Genomic DNA, 21,870 nt, shown 5'->3' with positions numbered 1-21,870 from the left:
CAAGCTTTGTACTAATAAGGAACTGTTTCTTAAAATAATATTCAATCATTATCTTTGTACTATCCTGTTACATAAAACATGTCAGCAATGTTAAATTTGCACGAGGACCCGCAGGCTTCATTTGATCGTACAGCTTTCTCCAATCTCGGCTGTAAGCTAATGACGTTGTTAAATGCAAAGCACATCCAACGACAAAAAAAGAGGAATAAATACAAACGTTTTTGTAAAACGAATATTTGAGAGAACGAACATCTTTAATAATAACCTTAAATACAGACAAAAATACAATTATAATAACCTAACGAGAACAAAAATAACAATTATATTTAACAAGAAAAATACATTTTTTCAATGTTCAAAATAGTTTCATCATGGGGAACTTCTAGGCTTATGACTAAAATAACTCACAAAAAAATGTATGTTTGAAATGGGACTTGACTATGACAAATTACAACCTGATAAATTTTTTAAGACATTAGCCTTTATACCGTGCAACAGAAATGTGTAGTTAGAATGGAAAACATATGATGCTTATATTTTGCTTAAATATATAAAGTCCAAATGAACAAATAGCTAATTTTATGTCATTTTATATAATAATAATAATAATAATAATAATAATAATAATAATACATTTCAAAAAGAGCATGCGCTCTTCACATTCACCTGAAGTAGGTGGGAACCCAGCTCGCGACCCACGTTATCCAGCGAGCTAGTTCGGCTCACGTGACCCCACGATTCCCCAAGACCTGCAAACAGAAATTATTTTAAATTTTTTCATTGCACGACTGTAAAAACATTTTTGTCTGTTGTAGGCTAAATCCGTATTGCTCATAGTGCCATGCATTTGGTCAATATAGGAACAATCGGTGTTAACGTTATTATTTGGCCAGCTATAATAATAATAATAATATAATAATAATAATAATAATAATAATATAGAATTTAAACTTCAGGACGGAGTTTAGAGCTTAGTGAAATATTTTGAATTCACAGTAAACAAGCTTGTAAGACATTGAAAATGTAAATCGTTTCTGTATATAACACACCCGAAGGAACTAACAAAACTCGATAAAGCAAATAAGAGTTGCTTTCCTCAGGAAGCCCGTTCAATCCCAATTGAAATGCAAATCGTACGAAAACAAACATACACTGAGCAAAGATCAGAGTCAACCCAATTCCCCATTTTAATATTAACCAAATATTCACTTTACGTTTACATAACAGAAACAACCAAATTATTCCTTAACCAGAACTCAAATAGGCAGCCTCTTCAGAACAGAAGATGTGGCGGACAGTAAAGCAGTATACTAATAAATAGGCCACTGAAGGACTTCACGGAACAGTCTTGCAATGAACAAGTTTCCGTTTGTCAAAATGAGGGCTCGAAAGAAAATCATATATATATATACAAACTCCGTAATTGCATAGGCCCATTAAATGGACGCATGCGGAGAATAGTATAAATGGGTATTTTGCATACTTTCCATAGCGTACACCCAGAACCCCGCAGTGGAATTATTTGGTCTCTTTGTAGCTCAGAAGCATGGAAGGCAACAACAACAAACAAAAAAAATGACGGCTGTAGGTCTGTCTGTACCTGTCAACTTGATAACATTTTATTTGGTCAGCATCTTTTAAATACAAATTACTGTATCTATTCTAGATCAGGATATTAGACCGAAATGTAGAGTGACAATTCAAATTTGATTCTAAAAGTACTTTCTCTTCTATGCTTACTCAAATGGTTTAATCAACGCAGACCATTCGGCTACGTCGTATAGGCTACGTAGCGTGGTGGCAGGTCGGCCCGTCTGTTCGTTGTTAATCTGTGTGAGAGCTCTATCTGAGTTCAGAGTTTTCGCACTTGACCTACCGCAGGGGGAAATGGACGCCTCGACATCAGTCCTCTTAAATAATCACAAAATTACAACTGCCTTGAAGCTTATAAGATTAGGAAAACTATCTATAGATACACCACGAGCGTGAAGGAGGTCTAAACCGAACGAAGTGGGCTTTCAAACAAAAGAGGTTGTTGAACAAAGAAAAAGTGTAATTCAGTCTCCCTGAAGGAATCTTTCAATTGCTTACAGGATAGGAGAACGACACCCATCTTTTAACATTAAACCTGGAAAGGTTCCCAGTTATTTAAAATCAACCAATTACCTAAAATTGTTAGCACGTTCACACGACCCAAATAGTTAGTACAGGTTTAAAACAGATGGACTGAGTGAAAAAAATGCTATAGGCTACTTTATAGTTTACCACTGAAGTGGAACACTTGGCTTTTGCTTAAGAAATGTATAGGCCTTTGCATACTTGAGTAAATATACATTAACTACTTTAAACAATAGCACCACAAAAACTGTACATAGTCAAAATAGACTGTTGTCATCTTGTCGCTGCAACACATGCACACTAACAAAGTAATGACTCCAAAATGAAATTCAGATTATTTCCAGTCTACATTTATTTATTTATTTTAAATTATACACATTGACCAGGTACAATATTTCCAAGCCGCGGGTAGGTGATCGTAGGTATTTTTATTGAAACAATGTTGCCAGTGATTTATGTAGGCCTATGCATATATTTATATTTTGTAATATAGGATAAATGGGGGGGGGGGGGGCGTATTTTAATATTCATGTAGGACATCATAAAATTTGAAAATGCCATTAAAAAGTGTAAAAAAAAAAATTTGACACTTAATCGCTCAGCATGTCTGACATACTATGTGGACGGTGGCTAAACAACAAGAATGATTTAATGAAGAGACCACACGGTTCTCAGTAGCAAGCCTCGTAAACAGCGTTCTAATGGGAGTCCTAATTCACGAATTTGAAACACAAAACAACGGCATTTTCAATTATGAATTTATTTTACCATATCACACGTTTCTGACTGTCAAAATATTTTTACCGATTGCAGAGACAAGTTACGTCTATAACATTGTGTTAGAATCAGTACAGGCCTAGCCATAGTGCGCCTCTACCAGCTGAAATGATTTGCGGCATAAGCTACACACTAATTTATTAATAAAAACATTTATGCTCCTTTTTAAATCCATGTGATTCGTTTATTTCCCAAGCTTTTGTTTCTATAGGTAAAATAAAGTAGCCTATGTATTCGATATGTTTCATCTGTAGTTGTTCTGATATGTGTTACTTGATTCTTTGGATAAAACAATAGAAAATACTAAATAAGAAACACGCACGAGGTTATGACTTTTATGTCATTGTCTATGTATCAGTTATTATTATTATTATTATTTTATTTATTTATTTATTTGTGCCATTTTCACATACTGTCAGTTTATGTCTAAAACACGGACGCTCCAAGATGTTGAATGAGGCGAGATGTGTACCAAAATAAGAACTACTGCATGAGAAAACAAACAATGGAACTTTATACTCGATCACGCTGGGGTATCTGCAAAGAAAACAACACAGCACATGCCCACGTGGAAAACCGCATCATACAACCAGTAGGCATGAGTATGTGCACGTGTATTTTTAAAAAACGCAATTATACTATGCGATAATTCATTTTTGATTCATTACCTTTTTCATGAAGTCCTGTATTATTTTCCGGTGCACAAAAGAATGTACTGGAACACGTAGGTCCCTAAGCCATATGTGATCCTAAAACGGAATATATATATATATATATATATATATATAATTGTGTGTGTTGTGATTGTGTGTGTAAAGCGAGAAGAATGCCTGACTGACTGTGCAAATAATCATTCCCTGTAATTATCATGTTACCCCCTGTGTATTTGATTTTTCTCGCTCTCTCTCCGTCTTTCTTCGTTCACCGCCTACTCCGAGCACCTATTCTTCCTCCATCAAACCTCCTCTATGGTTTACAAGGGGGCTCCATATGCTCCGGCTGATCGGACAGTGTGGCACGCGGGCCGCGCTAATTGGCGAGGCTCCCTTGCAGTCACGCAGAAAAGTAGCCCATTGAGACTGGAGAGAAGGTGGCAAATGACGGCTAATAGTCTTCCCGGAGCATCACGGTTGGACGGGCTCTGAAAAGGCACTACTTGCATACATAGCTACATTCCTTTCGGTGTATTCACAGACATAAAAGCGCGTGTCTGTGTAAATCCTTTCCCGTATGTACATGTTTGACAAAGGATTTGAGCGGCTCACTTACAAAATTTTATCTGAAAAATAACGCACTACAATCAATCGCCTCGCATCGCTTACTTATAACAATGGCAAAATGGCAGCAAAGCAAGGGCGAAGTTAAAAAGCCAAAGCCTGCGAGTTACTTTTACAAGATATGCAAACGAAAATACGTCAATTATGCTGCTTTATTCCTTATTTTGCATATCAGATGCAAGCTGAAAAAGAAAATTAATTACAATCCCCCCATCATCCACCCACCCAACCAGGAAAATGATATAGGAGTAAAATGAGGGAAATTTTTGTTCATGAAAATTGGAAAATGTCCAGCAAATCAACTGTGCGTAACAATTTCCGAATTTATTTTGTTTTCTCCCTGAGCTCAAATACCCCAGTTCGTGAAATTGTTCCCTAATGGACAACAGAGGATCAAGTGGCAGCAGGGGCCTATCACAATATGTCAGTGAATCCATACAGCCATTCTCTGTATTTAATGCGATCCAAATATACAAAAATACCAAAGGAAAAAAAACAACAAAAAAAAGAAAACTACTACGAATACTACTACCACCAATAATAATAATAATAATAACAACAACGCACTAACAGTTGTTACGACACTAATACATTTAATGGCTAATTTATTTTCTAACATTTAATTGCTAATATTTGCTAAATATTTCTTAAATATGTCATTATTATTATTATTATTATTATTATTATTATTATTATTATTATTATTATTAGATGTAGTAGTAATATCTAAATCCCAATATTTAGTTTTGACCGTTGTTAGAAGCAGACAATATGTGCAACATTCGCTGTAACTGGATAGCATAAATGCAAGCTTACCTTCAGGAAAGACAATTCTCATTTTCAAGTAGCTAGTTGTCAATCGTATGATGGAAGCTTTGTCGAGCTGGGATGTGATGGCCGAGGGCAAGGGCAACAATTTTGCCAGTTCATAGAATTCACTATTTTCTTTTTCCCGTCTAGTCCGGGCGGCATTCTTAGACTTTTCTTTCATTGTTGGTTTATTTTTGTTTTAGGGAATTATGTTTTCCTTCCTCTGCTAAAATGCACTCAGAGGTCCAGTACCAAAAGTTGAACGTGATTTCTGCATTAGCTCATTTTGACCATGCCGTGCGTCCTATTATTTCTCATGCGTGGAAAGCGCCCGCAATATGTATGAGCTTCTCCCAACTGTACCTGCGGTTCAAGTCGAGGCAAAGCCGCAGTTGTTCTGTTTTAACTTTTAAAACTAAATCCAGCACGGTTCAAAATAGGTCCGATGTCACTTCCAGACTGATGATGGTAATGATGAAACTTCATATCCTGCGTTCAATCTCAACGAAATTGTGAGTATGGTGTTGTCATATTCCTGTTTTTATTTTACATCACGACGAGTTAGGCCCGACATCTTTAAAGTTCACTGGCCAGCGCTGCAATCCTCCGTAGCGGTATTGGAAGTCACAAATAACAGGTCCAACTGGAGGGGAAAAAAACAACGATTGCGCATACATGTGTAGGCTATTTACTCCGGTACAGATAGCCCATTTAAAGAACAACATATAGTTATAACGTGACGTACCAACCAACACATAACATTGCTACACTGCTATAGTCTCAACCATCAGCACGGCATGCATTAGCCTAATGGAAAATATTAAGCGAAACAGTCGACGGGTTATAATAATAGTTAATGCGCATACAGGTCAAGAGTAAGGAAATGCGCAATATTGTATATCGACAAATGGCAAAGTACAAGTACTTGACCAACCTATTTCAAATGAAACGATAAATACGCAGTAGCCATTACTCAACATTGTCAATGCATTTTGTTTTAAACAATCGTCCTTGAAATACAATTACCACAAAAGAGTAGCCGTTTGTTATTTGTATCCAAATTGACGTGAAAGCACGTTCTTTAGTAAACTCACCTCAGACCGCTGAGAGAATCCAACTTTCATTTTCACGCGGTCCGCGGAGATTTAACCTTTTTTGACCGAGTTCGCACCTCTTACTGGTTATTTGTCTCTCAAACTCCTAGTGATCCTACAAGAAAAGGCAGGAAGAACCGTTATTGAAAGCACACCTCTAATTTAGGGATGCGAGATTCTAAACTACTTTTCACCCCTCCTCCCCTACAAACTCTCAATCTCTCGTTCTTTCCAAGTACAGCCCACCTCCATTATTTTCCCGTCGCTCCTGCTCTTATTGGCCCATGAGGGTTGAGGTCGATATCCCTATTGGGCATTCTTAATATAAACGTATCGGCGCTTGAAGTGAAACCAGGATTTGTTAGAAATGTTAGCCTCTGACCTTGATAGAACCCAACCTGTAGGAAATTATGGATCGAAAATCCACTTTTGGTTGGTTTACACTACATTCACACTGTTAAATCGTGCATTTCAACAAAGCCACAATAGACGATATTTAGTTTGTTTGTAATTCACTGGCGACACCGTACTAACAAGATTTGTGTGTTTACAATTGCAATTGTAGGCTACTATCTTTAGCTTGTACAACGATGAAATAGAGTCTTTGATCTCGTTTCAAGCCACTCTATGTTGCTAGGCCTATTTATATTTTATATTTTCGCTTCTCAATAAACCGCCACGTAGGCTAACCTTCAGATTATGGCTCGATTTAGTAGTAGCAGTAATTCAAAACTATGAAATAAAAATGATATACAAAAAATGTGCTTCGAAACTGGAGTGACTCATTTAAATGCACAAATACAGATTTTAGATTTTATTCGTTGTTTTTGCGTATTTTAAAATAGCCTAAATAAGTGAGATAAAAAAGCAGCACACCTCCCATCGGAGGAACAGTGTCAATTTATACAGAATAGTTAATTATATATATATATATATATATATATATATATATATACGCACACACACGGTGCAATGGTTGAATGACAGTAAAGGCAATAGTCAGTGGACGTTTGTAAATGACGTTGATTTCTTCTGTAATACAAGAATTGCATACAAGAAATGTTTTTAAAAGAATATTTGAATTTAAAATTGTAGCGATTTCACCTGCAGACCACGTTATATAACGCAATAAATACCTTTTTTTTTCCTACTGAATTAATCTCTTGTTTGACAAACTGATTTCATTTTCATAGCCAGTAGAACGGAGTGACTACTGTACAAAAAATGACTCAAATTGGATACAATTAAAGTTTGTAATGGGTGATGGAGATAAACGAGTTGCTAAATTGCAATATTATGGTATTACAATCGTGATAAGGACTCAGTATGCATCTATAATTAGTAGAAGCATTATGCGTTATTAATAAATGACCATTTTAAAACGTCCTGCAGCACCGCAAACCAGTATAAACGATTCTCGCAGTATTTCTAAATTCGATTTTTTTGTATTCCTACGCGCATATGAATAATTTCAGCTATTGGTGATAACACACACATTCAAACACACGGCATGTCGTGTGTTTGTTTTAAAAGATACAACGCTATTTTCTTTTTTTCTTCGCCGTGCCCGTCTCTGTCAAGCCTTAGACGTGGATGCCCCCCGCCCCTTTAATACGAAATCCACCTGCAGCGAGCCTTAAAGCGCAAAATAAGCCCGTCTGCAGTACGTGCACGGAACGGTTGACGCTGGTTTAACCTTTTAGTAAAGCTCGAATTTGCTGCTAATTAAACAGCGTCTGCTGAAAAAGGGGACAATTGAAAATACTCCAGATCACGAAGTCACCAGGAAGGACTTAAGATATCGCTGTAATAAAATGCTATTTCCATTATAGAGGACACGCAATTAACTACCTGCAACCATAGTTGCTATTGATGGTCTAAATTACTACTAATAGGCGTTACTTTGCTGCGTTCGTTTTTAAAATTGCTCAACAGAAAGATTGATTACAACGTGAAAATAACAAAGAAGCCACGAATGTAAAATAATTCTCAATTTAATGCGCCGTTATAACAAATAACAAAAATATGTTAATTTTATTATAAACTAAAGTAAAATATTTTTTTGGTTGAACGAAGAACAGCTGAAATCCAATTCATCATGGAACACGTTCCGTCTCAAGACGTAATTTAGTAGTAGGTTATGTGTATAATCATCTTCTGAAACTTTTTTAATAGGCCTATAAGCTCGAAATATGTCAGAGCTTTTCATAGCTGTTTGACAATTGCCTAATTTCTCATCGGAGATCATTAACCTGATCCTGTTGAGAAAAAATGCGTCGTTACAGTACCAGGGCCGTACTAATATATATATATATATATATATATATATATATGTATTAATTTTACTTAGTTTAATTATTTTCAATAAATAATTAAATATGTTATGGATTCCCCTCAGACGGAGAGCCGAGAAAAGCTCGTGAACACTAGTGGCAAAACCAGTTTTAGAGGCTGAAATCAAGTCAACGAACTAGTAAATAATACACAAACCCAAATTTGACACCATCTGACAACAATATCGTAGAAAATAGTTAATCTACTGGTGATTTAGCATTATTTAGCAAATCAATTATATGAAAAGATGCGGATATCTGTGACAAAGTATTTAAGTGTTATTATTCACGAATATGATTGACATTTCAAATAAAACGCTATATAAAACTAAAACCACTAATACAAAATATAAAAAAAAAAAAAAAAAAAAAAAAAGACTCTTCTGACCGGTTTAAAATAAGGCTCAAGTCTCGCTGTTCAGGTGAGACTCCATGCCCTCTGATTACCTCTAGCATGTACACCTGACTACTCCGCCCCCCTTTATGATGCCTTTATGATGCATTCATGACATCTTAGCTTGTGTTCTCATACCTACCACCACACCTTCAAGTACAACTCACCCCATGTCACGGACGGCCAGAGAATCCTATTTGGTGACGCGAGATTATAATTCTCCCAGTAAAAGTGCTGCATTTGGCAATGCTTCAGTCCTCCTCCCACTGCTGTTTTGTTGTATTGACGCAGCCTAAGGAAGGCAGTTCAGGAACGTCGTGCCAGATGTGCGGCTCTGTAATGAGGACCACTGTTGGGCTATCTTAGAGATTAGGGCCAGCCTGGAGTTCCACAGTCATCCCACCTACAGTCACGGTGTAATGTCATAAACCCTTAACCAAAAAAAACAAAACACTGCCACAGACCATCAAAGACCCAAGCACGCCCATTTTTACGTTCGTAAACAATAAGCACAAACCCCAGCCAGCGGGAGATTGCGCGTGAAATTAATTAATGTACGGGAGGAGGGGGGACGTGAGAAAAAAAAAAAATACATTTGCACAAGTGTGTTAAAGTTCCACATGTTGCTGGCAGCTTCTGGATAAATGAGTGTGCAGATTACATAAAATGTGCACTCTCCTTTCATAAAATGGCAATTAACAAGAAAAATGGTGAAAGTACTAAACATGACTGGTGACCAGGATAATTATTGTGCAAACACTCAGCCCAGAACCAAACATTATTTTTTCTCTCTCCCTCAAAATAGGAGGGGGTGTACACAGGGAATGCTTAATAAAAATAAAAAATAAAATAAAATAAAATAAGAATGGGGAAAAAATGCCTGGGATTAACGAATAAAATGTCAATATTTCACTCTATCCTAAAATGAAGGCTTGCCATAGCATCAATATGCAATACGTTTAAGGAAAAAGAGTGGTGTTCCTATGACGTTCCAAAATGTTGACTCCAGTGTATTCCACTGAATGGGTTTTTTCCCCCTCCTACAAGCACATTCAAATGAAACTGGTCTTTAATACAGCACAGTAGAACAATTTGGATCTTTACTACAAATTAAACAAATCATTAAACACATATTTTGATCTTTATGATTGCATATAAAAATACTTCATGGGCTTTTTAAAAAGCAGAAATATTAATGGGGGTTTTACTAAACAAGTATAATGGCTTTTTTAAAGAGCACAGCAATATACAATGACTAAGTATAAATAAATTAGTGTAATTAAATTAAAAAGTAACTTTAATATCACAAGAAGCAGACCTACAAAGCATATGAACATTATAAGGGCAAAATACACCAGTTAAATGAGGAAAAAAATTATTATTTACTATACTGCAGCTAAACCTACAAAAGATTTTTGCAAGCGTAAATTATTATAAGAGTGAATATCTCCAAATAAAAATTTAAAAAGGCCAGTTCACTTTACTGCTGTGTATTGCAGCCAAATGGATCACTCCACAGCAACACAGTAAAACTAAACTTCGCAAATAGATTTAGAAACCTAAAAGGTTTTTAAACTCCAAGATACTAAACCATATTAATGCTTTTAGTAGTTTTGCTAAAGCAATATTACTGAATCACTTTAAGCAGCGTGATATTGCTGTAAAAATGTTTTCAGCTCAGAAGATATCGAAGCGAGTGGACCATCTCAGAATCGAAACTTCCTCTCGTTGCATGGTAACTAAAGTCAGCTTAACTCAACCTGACCTCAAATGCCTGTCTACATCAGAGGCCCATTCGGAGAACACAGGTTCAGAAACACAAGCGCTTTATATGAATTCAGTCGGTCACGGTGGTAATGAACGCACTTGGTTTAAACCAGATCACTTCTCACATGTAAATAATGATATCTGTGTTGAATATGCAGGTCCTTAAAAAATTAAAGGAAGATACAAACATACATTTTTCACACTACAAATTTCACCAACAGCTGGCTCTGAGTAACCACAAACAAGGAGTGCTTTCAAAGTAAATTTTATTCCAATAATGATCCTACATATTGCAGTACAGCCAGCAGTACAAAATGAACATGTACTACCGCTTAAAATTCCATTTAACATTTTGAGATTTTAATTCAAAGATGTGTGTATGGGAGGGGGGGGGGGGGGGGTTATAATTATGGCTGTTTGTGCAGCAACACCGAGAGCCATTTCGAGAATGATTCTAAAGGAAGAGAGCCACCACACGAAGGGACTGTGGGTCAGTAACAATATGGACACCGCAGAACCAGCGAATAATTTTCCAAGCAGATGTCATAGTTTGGCACATGGAGCAAAGCATGACCCACACACCTGGCCTGCATTCCTTAACCCCGCGTTAAATAACTGCATCCAGGTTTCCCGTGTTTGGCGAGGCAACGCTATAAATTTCCCCCACAACCCCCCGACTCGGGTCTGTGACTCCAATCCTATGTGCACCAGAGTTACGATCCTTAAACCGCAGCTAAAAGATATTTCAAACCAAACCTAAATATTTTACAATCGTGCTTCTCTCCAAACGACATATTAGATTTACCAGAAACAAATCAAGCGCTGTTTTATAGTTTATTTTTTTTATGGCCTGTCAAAAAGACACTTTATACTTCAAATGCACCTATATTCGGAGGAAAAACCAGGAAAAAAAAATCATAAATAAGAGAAGTTGCACGGAACTTAAATTTTCAGGATGAATGTTTTTACGTGAATATTTAATGAATGGAATCAGGCACGCAATGCTAAGAGTGCGTACTAATGGAACTAGTCCACTGTCCAAAAAAAAAAAGAACACACAAGTTTAATATGAGCACCCACAGAAACAATGCAAACCTTTCAGTAAAATGCCATATTGGTCAATCAGCACTGAACAACTGAAACTGAAACATTCCACAGTCCAGACTGAACGTGATCGAGTAAAGTCGACTTCTGTTCGTTTTGGCCGCTAATGTGTGGGCATGCGAGACCCCGCTGGGCTAGAGGACAGAAGTGCCTGTGGAACTGAGTCTACACTGCCGAGCTGATGCTAAGGGTGCGTGGGGTGTGAGCATACAGTTTGTTCAGAAGGAGAATAACGTAAGTTTGCGGCGCTACGATCCACCCCCGCGTGTGGTAGAAAGCTCCAAAACCCCACCCTACACACACACCAAATCTCCCTGTGTCACTGAGGTCAGCCTCAACGACCTCTGCTAAGGCAAAGTCACTGCAACGCAGGCCCTGTTCTCCCATTATGACATCACCAATGTGACATCATCCCCGTAATCGCGTCCTGGTTGGCCCCGCCCGCGCTCCGCCGCCTGCTAAGAGCTCCCGCCCACGGCCAGGCTGTCCATGCTCTCCGACACCTCGCTGGTCACCTGGGCGGAGACGCTGGGCGGCGTCACGTTCAGGTGAATGTCGTACTGCTGGTCCAGGCCCAGGTAGCTGTCGCTCATCAGGTACAGGGTGTAGATGCACCTGGATGGGAGGTTCCATTGACAGTTATTAGCGTATCCGGGACAGCGGGCGGTTAGGAAACATTCAGCACTTGCATGCGATGCATCGTGCCCTGGCTGTCCGACAAAGCTGTTTTTCATCAGCAGGCCAGGAGGACACAGAGAACATTAAAAACACAACATGTTCCAAAAACAAAATGTAAATCAGTATATCAGTATATCAAGGATGACAGAAATCCTGTTCATAAGATATATTACAGAGGACTATACATAAACCCTGTAGCAGATATCAATTAATACAAGGGTTATTGTTAAAGTTATTGAACAGGTGATACTAAAACACAGATATCACAGACGGGTCATAACTTTCAGTTTCAGCCTGAAGGCGAACTTCCTGCTACCCCATTCACACACACTCACTCATTCCTCTGCAAATCACAGGCTCGTTCAGGCCTGGTCTATCCTCACACTTAAAACCACACCCACCCCAACCCCTATCCCTGCCCCCTAAGGCCTCACCTGCCCGTCTTCTCCGGGGTGAAGAAGGCGACGGAGGCGGTGCTGCGGTTCCGCACGTACCCCACCCTCTTGACGGCCAGCAGCTCCCTCTTCTCCACCTCTCCCAGCACCAGGAACCAGCCCTCGTCCTTCAGCTTGGGGAAGCGAGGGGCCATTGCCCGGCTGTCCTGTCTCCTCTGCACCGAGAGGGGAGGATTCTCTCCGTCAGTCAGTGAGTCAATCGACCAATCACATGTTACTGCGCACGGCAACCGGTAGCAACGGTTTGCAGATGTTGTTTTTAAGCGGAGTGATTAAATGATCATAGAAATTAGCAGGTCATAATAACCCTGAAATGAGGAGTCACTAAATACAGTCAGAAAAGTGTAAACAAAAGGAAATACTGGATAATGAATTACATGGCAGATAATAAAAATACAGTTTTGCAGTATGGAGGCAAGAATGGACACTTAAAGCAACAGTACAGTAAGTTTACGATGGAATATTAGGACATTAAAAACAATGTGTAGCCAGAGAGACTTGTTTTGTTGAGTGAGGAAAACATGGAGCAAGAAAGAAGGGAATAGTTGGGGGGGGGGGGCAGATGGACAGAGAGGAAAAGAGAGGGGGGTTAGAGATGCACAGGGACAAACAGCGCGAGAGAAGAAGACCGCACAGATGGAGCAGTGTGGTGTGTCAGAGCAGGGGCAGTGAGGTGTTGTATGGGACGCACCACTGTGCGTATGCACTGGGGTTCTCACACGGATGCGTATTTAGCAAGTTAAACGACAGGAAATAATGCGCCCGTGTGTACACACATCTATACATGCGTCCAGGTACGCAGAGCTGTTTACAAGCATGCAAATGTTAGAGTCCCCAAGAAAAACACTACAAGACGGCATTCTTTATTCTGCAGAAAGAGAGTTAGTTCACACAGCAGCATGTATGTTCAGTCCCACAGAGTGGCATTCCCTCTGAGCATTCATAACATTCACATCACACCACTTTGCTGATTACCTTCGGCTTAGCGAATCATCATTTGAATCACCGTCACCGTATGTCCAGTGGTCTCCAAAATAAATACATTGCTTTAGAGAGAGAGCCTAGGCCCCCTCCCATCTTTTAATTGATCATTATGAACCATGGATAATATTAATATTTATTAATGACTGAGCTTCCTGTACTCTTCACTCCAGTGCCCAGGTTTCCCGCAATAATCACAATCACCTGTCCTACTCTGTTCCAGAGCATTCCCTCCTTTCACTGGTCCCTGCACACAAAGTTCCCCAAGTACAGTATCTGACCATGTGACCCCGTCTGATGATACACAACGCTGCGGTCATTCCAGCTTTCATCTCAGCTCTAAAGCCTGTCACTAATTGTTGTTTGGCTGGCACTGAATCTTTCTGTACATTTCGCAACCAACAACTGCTCCCAAACACATCCCGGAATGTTCCTGCAAACTCAGAGCACGTCTGTGTGCGGGCACTCGGGTTTATCAGGGACCGCTCCCATTTGCAGTTCTTTAATTGTATCTTCGAGAGTTTTCCCTTTATTACATGATTCATCACGCGCAGTGTCAAGAGTTCTTACTGTTTTTGACAGTTCTTACTTCTTTTATATACCAATGAAATGTAACTAATGATGATTTGCTAATGCTGGAGGTAAGCACGAGTGATGTGACATGATTGACACGAATGCTCAGAGGGTCTGCCCCTCTGTGGGATCTTGAGCAGACATCCTGTTGTGTGAATGGACTCCCCTTCAGCAGAATAAAGAATACTGATTGTTTACAGTTCCTGTCTTGTACCTTTTCCTACCAGCTCTCAGTCTTACAGTATATACTAGGGACGCCAAGTCTTAGTGGTTAACAGATGAAAGAATGAAATTTGATTTAATTAGGAATCCCAGACAAAGTCAATTAACAGTGTCGTGAATAATACACACAGGCATTGCAGCAGATATTAGATTCATCCAAACATAGGCTAATGAATAGTTAAGTGCTGCTATATCAAATTAAACATCTAAAAGTAGCCATTTGTAATGTTAAAATAGAATGTTTATTCCTTATATAAACCACAAAACTATATTACATTTTCAGAAGATCAATGAAAACAGGTTTGTTTAGCTCATTAGCTACATTAGCCGTTTTGTAATTTTTGGATTTGGCATCATGGAGAATCTGTCAAGGCAGCGCTATTTTTTTTGGGTTGTAACGCCCTCGTTTCGTCTGGAGGTTTAAATAGTTAGTCCCCCATTCCCACACACAGATCGGACTTCTTCACGTTCCTTCTGGCTGAGAAGCTTTGTAAAGGTTCAATTTGATGAGCGATACGTGCTTTGCTTTGCTAAAGGAAGGCGTAGCGCACTAGCATAGCTGTGATCGTCTCATTGTTTTGCAGTTAAATGAGAAGCGGTACAGTGCGCGGAGGGGCAGGGGTACACACACGCAGTGGGGTTTACGCTCCTACCTTCTGGCCGCCCGTGTTGAGGCGGTGCAGGTGGACCTGCAGGACGTACTCCTGGTCGGCGTGGATGTCCAGCCAGCTCTTCTGGTTGCGGATGTTGGCCACGGCGGAGGGCAGCAGCCGCTCGCTCTGCTCCTGGCTCTCCCCCCACCAGCCCTTCACCCTCATCTCCACCTCCAGCACCGGCAGGTGGCTGAGGAACGCCCAGGCCTGGGAGGGGCGGGGACAGGTGAGGCCACGCCCACTGAAGCTTCGCGTGTCAGGTTCGGGGCAGTCAATGGCAAAGCCCCGCCCTGACGGCTCATGAGCATGCGGCCTGCATTGATCCTTCACACACAAACCTTTGCATCGTGACAACCGTACTCAATGTTTAACCCAGCTATATGTATGGTAGGAGCATTATTTCACCAATCTACCCTTACCACAGACTCAGATAATGAGTAGGCATTTGTTCTTTGATCTGATGTACAACAGCACCACATGCATTATGGGAATAGTTGGTCGTTTTTGGGGGTCATCAGATAAAGTTTAGCAGAAAAGCTGCAGGAAGCCTTTTAGGCTCCAGCTATTTTGGACACAGAAAGAGTGTAGCAGTTTTCCAATCACAGATGTGCCTGTCGGGGGGGGGGGGGGGGGGGGGAAGAGATATAAAAACAATTGTCCCCTATCACAATGCTCCCCCCTCTCTTTCCACACCCTAAGTACAGAGCTGTAGAAAGCCATGTGCACCTTACCCACCCCCCTGCAGCCAGTCACTCTCTCCTCTGGTGAGCGGGGGGTGGCGGGGGGGCAGGAGCCTCTTTCCAGCCTGCAGCCGCAGCGTTGCCACCCCGCTGTGCCATCCTGTAACCCCTGCCACCCCCTGCCCCCCCCCGCTCCACCCCGCGGGGGAGATGTGACTGCAGCTGCTTCCAACTGCTCAACCTCTCCTGCTGCAAGGCCCAGGGCCCTCACACTGGGGCAGATAGGGAAGGGACAGACTGAGCAAGGAGGAGAGATGGAGAGAGGGAGACAGGAAAAGAGAGAGAGAGCGAGAAAGAGAGAGAGTGTGTGTGTGAGTGTCTCAGTGTGTGTGTGTCTCAGTGAGTGTGTGTGTGTGTGTGTCTTCCTCAGTGTGTGTATATGGGTAAGCTTGGTGTATCCATGTGTATACAGCTTACAGAGCTCACAGTGCTTCCATACTGCTGCTTGTAGGAATCCAGTAGCATATCCACACCTTTTCCATCCCTCCCTCTCTCCCTCTTTCCATGTGTTGCTTTTACCATGGCTGCATAACAGCCCTGAAACTGCTGTGTTCTCACTGAATAAAGCGAAAAAAGAGCAGTGTTCAAAAAACCAAAGCAGAGGTGAAAAAAGAAGAGAGAGAGAGAGAGAGAGAGAGAGAGAGAGAGAAAGGAGTGAAAGCGGAGAGGAGAGGAAGGGGCAGTCCGGCGGTCTTGGCGGCCGTGTGTCAGTATTAAAAACCCTCAGCATCGCGCAGCCAAACATATTTATGCGAGGATTAGCGGGCCCAGAGCGAATCAGACGAGAACGTCCCGGTGCATGCGCTTATTTAATTAGCAGGGCCCCGGCTCCGGCGGGGAGTGGGCGGGGAGGGGGCGCGGCCTGAATACTGATGCGGGTGATCGCCGCGGCGCCCGGCAGAGCTCATTACCGCTGCAATTAGCACTTAGATTGGCGCAGTAAACCCTCTGATTCGAACGGTAATTGGGGATCCTGGAGTTACCTGAGAGCCTCTTGCCTCAGCGCAGCGACAGATTGCGGCTGAAATGGAGGCCATTGGGTTGGGGGGGGGCGTGGGGGGGGGGGGGGGGGTGATACACAGCAACTCACGTCAACTCAAACAAAGAGAGAAAATGGGTTGCTTTGTGTGTGTGTGTGTGTGTGTGTGTATTACCCTTCTGTCACAGTACTTTAACAGAAACATCAAAAAACAAAAAAATATATACCCATGCAATAAAACAAAATCAAATATCAGAACCAAAAATATACAGAAGCAAAAAAAGATTAGATTTTAAAGAGATTCGATTTCAGAGCGATTGTTGATGTCTCTCACTGTTTCTATTTTAGCCCCAAAATAAGCAGCTACTGCACTACCACTGCCACTAGTTACAGAACAACTACAACCATGAGTAAGAATATTAAGAAATGTAGAAGTAATCAACATTCCCCCGCAATAATCTGCCTAGCAATGCAATCTACCTTAAGAGAATGATATTAATACAGTCTTTATTCAAAGAGTTATTAAAGCAGTATTTACTTGATTGCTTAAGTGTTATAAAGGCTTTACTCTAAGTTAGTCAATAGTGCCTTTACTCTGAGCGAGTCTTCCTCAAACAGTCTTCCTGCAACTGAGTGAGCGCCAATAATGCAGTGGCAATACTAGCTGCTCAGCTACAGTTTGTCATGGCCTGAGGGACACAGGGGCCCAATTCTATTGACCAGGCAGTTGCATGAAAAACCCCAACCTATACCTCATCGATAAAACAAAGGATAGTGTGTCAGTTGTGAACTGTTTTACAAAAAATCAATAATATTGGTTACAACATATTGTAATCAATCAGATTACAGTCACTATTGACAAACTAAATGGTATGGCAATATGTACCAGTCACAAAAAATGGCCAGCGCAGGGTAGACATACACAGTACATGAACATATACATGCTTTCCCTCAGTGTAATACATATTCAGCGATTGGGAGTTTGCGTGTGATGTAAGCAAACAGGTTGCTTGTAAAACCATACAGCCGTACTAAAACAGAGCTTGTCTTAAGGTGCAGACTGTGGCTCTCATTCAAGTTGTTATCGCTGGAGCCAATATGGAGTCCTGGGTTTGGACCCCCCTTGCTCTACATGGCCACGTAATGCACGTTACCTGGACGACCTGACCGCACAAATGAAGCCCAGAACCTGCCGTGGGCTCAAAATGGCTGCCGAGTGAGTGAGTGAGTGGGAAGCCTGAGAGGCGGAGGGATGTGTGAGCTCCCCCGGGATTTCTCGAGCACTCTGACCTAAACTCGTTCCTTCAACGCGCCGTCTCGCGTTTCTTAACGTCCCTGTGAAAGATGTCCCTTCGCTTCCCGAGGCGATCTGTGACCAGCAACCGCTCTGACGACCGCGGGGACAAAGGTCGACCACGACGGTTCAACGGGCATCGACGGTGTCTTCGCGAGAAGCAGATCAAATCTCATCACAGCACGCGTTCTGAGCCAGAATAGACACGGAGGTGCTTCCCTGAACTTCAAGAAACGTTTGGACCTGCTCTGTGTGCTCCTCAGATAATCACTGCTCCTTCCGGAAAACTCCAGCAGCCTTTTTAAATTCAAGCTGAAATCCCTAGCATTTTAAAAATAAAACTTCAAAAAATCCCTAGTCTTATTTTCGTTAAAGCATAAAGCACTCACAGGACAGGAGTTTTGTGTATATGCTGTGTGCGCGTGAGACATCCTGTGTGATGGTAAAGTGGTCGCGGGTATATCTGCATTATTCTCCCTCCGAAGGAAACAAACCATTTCCTGCGGTCTGGGATGTGGGGGAGCGTTACCTGGGAAACCTGGCTTTGCTGCAGCCCGCCCCCCACGATGGCGGCGAAGGCGCTCTCCCGCCCGTCGCAGGCCGCCATCAGCTCGGGCAGCCCCTCGATTGGGCCCTGGAATCCTCTGGCCCCGCCCATCGCCTTCCCGGGGCTCCACTTCCTGTCGCGAAGAAGAAGGAAGAGGAGAAGATGAGGGACGCGATCACGCGGCAGAACCGCCCCCGTCGGCGCGGCGCGGTGGAAATCCCGCTAATGCCGCCGGCGGGCCGGGCACGGGCCGCCGCCGCGGGGGCTGCCTGCCTCGCTCATCCCCTCTTTCCATTTTTATTGTGTTTTACAAATTAGGCGTCCCTCCAGGAAGCCGGGCCTGAAATGCGCATTACGCGCATGAAAAGATCCGGCGCTTAGGAAGCGGACTCCCGCCTTTCCCAGCGACCAGGGCGGGCCGCTCGAAGGCCGCCCCCCGAAGCCGGGTCCGCTAAGTGATGCTAATCGTGTTTGCGGAGTTTCAAAAGCGCCCGAGGAAGGATTAGTACCTGATTTCTCTTCTGCGGCCATGTCAGAATGGAGCAGGGGAGGGTGCCGGTGGGGGGGGGGGGGGGGGGGGGGGGGGGTAATAACCGCGCAGCGTGAACACGCGGGCGGCACGGGTGGCGACGCTGGTGAGGAAAACGCCTCTGGAATGCAAATGGAGGAAGCGCTTTAACTCCTCAGAGTGCGCTAGTCCGTCGGGAGAGGTTGGCGGCTTGTTCCTGATGCGCTGGGCCGGTTCCGTGGCCACTGGCCACTGGACATGAGGTGGGAGGGGAGCTCCCAGGCCAGGGGCGAGACGCGTGGTGGGGAGGGGAGAGGACGGCAGGGGACAGGTGTGGAATTCTGAGAGGGACGCGCGGAATAAAGGCTTCTGTGCCTGGAATGGCACCTGTCGGACTATGGCCCTGCTCGCTGGAGTGAAACGGAGCGATCCTCCACACACACGCGCTCCTGTGTGTGCAACTCCCTTCTGGCTGAGGTCTCTTCTATATTATGCCCAGAGCCTGATGCAGACTGAACTCCACTCACACCCGGATCATGGCTGAATAATGCAGACCTCCAAGGGATGTACAGACAATGGTTTCATTCCATTAGTGACTAAAGTGTCCAGGTTAACATACTGTATCAAATATTTACATGTACTTATTGTATGTTCTTATTTATATTTTGTATGTATGTTTGAGTGTTGTGCGTGTGTATGTGCGTGTGTGTGTGTATGTGTATATGTGTGTAGATGTGTGAGTGTGTGTGTGTGTGTCTGTATGTGCTTGTATGCGCGTGCGTGTGTGTGTGTGTGTGTGTGTATGTGTGAGTGTGTGTGTGTGCATGTATGTGCTTGTATGTGCATGCGTGTGTGAGAAAGACTACCTGAACAGGTAGAGGTCCTGCTGCTCAATGTGGGGCAGGGTGAGCAGAGAGGAGTCGTGGAGCCACCTGGCCTGAATGATCATCTGCACCAGGTTACACACACTGAGCGCAGTGACCAGCCAGCCCTCACTGGCTGCTACATCCAGCATGGCCTGCAGGGACAGAGAGAGACAGTCACACACAGTGTATATACACACATACATGCATGTATATGCAACAACACACACACACACACACACATGCATGTGTATGCAACAACACACACACACACACACACACACACACACACACGCATGTATATGCAACAACACACACACACACACATGCATGCATGTATATGCAACACACACACGCATGTATACACAACAACACGCACACACACATGCATGTATATGCAACAACACACACACACACACATGCATGCATGTATATGCAACAACACACACACACACACATGCATGTATATGCAACACACACACACGCATGTATACACAACAACACGCACACACACATGCATGTATACACAACACACACACACACACACGTATACACAACACACACATGTATACACAACAACACACACACACGCATGTATACACAACACACACACACAGACATGCATACACAACAATACACACACACGCATGTATATGCAACAAACATACACACATATACAAATGCCCGTACATGCAACAACATATGCACGCATGTGCTAAATCACACACGTACACGCATGTGCATTTAAGTGCAAACACACATGGACATACATGCTGACATGCAAACAAATAGGCACATACACAGGCTCAGACACAACCGTAAACATGGCAATGGACACGCACAGACACACAACAGCATGTGAACACAAACACACACTCACATGAACACACACACAGACACACGCATTCAGAATCCCAGACGTTGCACACACGCACAAATACAAATGATAAATTAGGCGCACAAAAGCGTGTTCTCTCCCTCGCACACGCGGACACACACATGGCCAGCCTCGGAGACTGGTTACCATGGGAACAACATCACCCTGGAACGAGGAGGAAATCGGTGCAGTTGCAAGGGCCGTCCAGGAAGAGCAAGGGTCACCCGGACCCTCCCCCCCCCCTCAATTAGTGAGAAAATGGCCGGCTCGTAAAGGATGCTCCCGATGGCAGCTTTCTGCAGCAGCGCAATCACGCAGAGGCCAAAACGTCCGCTAGCTCAGACCCCGTCCTCGGCACCGCGCTCTGCTAACGTCAGGAGAGGGAGCGAGCTGCAGCCATCGCCGCGAGCCCTCAGACGACCGGGAAACGCGAAGGCTCGGGAAAGGCAAAGAGGGAGAGTTCATGAGCAGCCCGAGCCTGCCGTGCGAGGGGAAAGCTACACGCAGACTGTCAGACAGAGGGAGCGGCCAGGGACACGCGGCCCTGAGGGGTTAAACAGGCAGACTGCTAGCTAAGGCCCCAGGGTCGCGGTGGCTGAAACTCACAGCTGCGCAGATAAACCAAACTGGCCCACAATCCCTCGCCAGCTCGTGAATTTCACAACCAAACTGGTGGCTGCTTGTGTCGTTACCATGTGGTGCGAGAAATCAGGGTGTGTGGTGATATTGTGCTGTTGCAAGTCAACATTTAAAACACACGCACACACTCACACTTTTAGGTCCAACACATTCATCGTCACATTCAACTCTGAGCGTGAAGAGTTTT

General features: G+C 42.9%; 2 protein-coding genes across 7 annotated transcripts in view; both read right to left on the bottom strand.

The window, feature by feature from the left end:
• Window positions 1–6,346, bottom strand: part of sim1a (SIM bHLH transcription factor 1a) — a 21,858-nt gene extending 15,512 nt beyond the window's left edge. Inside the window, exons 1-4 of the mRNA XM_035408882.1 lie at window positions 6,323–6,346; window positions 6,077–6,191; window positions 4,989–5,625; window positions 667–749 (exon numbers count right to left, since the gene is read on the bottom strand). Of these exons, the coding sequence (XP_035264773.1) occupies window positions 667–749; window positions 4,989–5,163 (258 nt within the window). The 5' untranslated portion in view covers window positions 5,164–5,625; window positions 6,077–6,191; window positions 6,323–6,346. The remainder of the gene's footprint in view (window positions 1–666; window positions 750–4,988; window positions 5,626–6,076; window positions 6,192–6,322) is intronic.
• Window positions 6,347–10,819: 4,473 nt separating this feature from the next.
• Window positions 10,820–21,870, bottom strand: part of ascc3 (activating signal cointegrator 1 complex subunit 3) — a 240,917-nt gene continuing 229,866 nt past the window's right edge. For all 6 annotated transcript variants that reach the window (XM_035420116.1, XM_035420134.1, XM_035420106.1 and 3 more), the window contains exons 38-42: window positions 20,171–20,322; window positions 18,779–18,929; window positions 15,237–15,443; window positions 12,787–12,962; window positions 10,820–12,289 (exon numbers count right to left, since the gene is read on the bottom strand). In XM_035420116.1, coding sequence (XP_035276007.1) covers window positions 12,133–12,289; window positions 12,787–12,962; window positions 15,237–15,443; window positions 18,779–18,929; window positions 20,171–20,322 — 843 coding nt within the window. In that variant the 3' untranslated portion in view covers window positions 10,820–12,132. The remainder of the gene's footprint in view (window positions 12,290–12,786; window positions 12,963–15,236; window positions 15,444–18,778; window positions 18,930–20,170; window positions 20,323–21,870) is intronic.

Source organism: Anguilla anguilla, chromosome 1 (assembly GCF_013347855.1).
Source record: "Anguilla anguilla isolate fAngAng1 chromosome 1, fAngAng1.pri, whole genome shotgun sequence".
Taxonomy (NCBI): domain Eukaryota; kingdom Metazoa; phylum Chordata; class Actinopteri; order Anguilliformes; family Anguillidae; genus Anguilla; species Anguilla anguilla.
The sequence above is the reverse complement of the archived record's forward strand: the minus strand, read 5'-3'. Positions and strand labels throughout refer to the sequence as shown.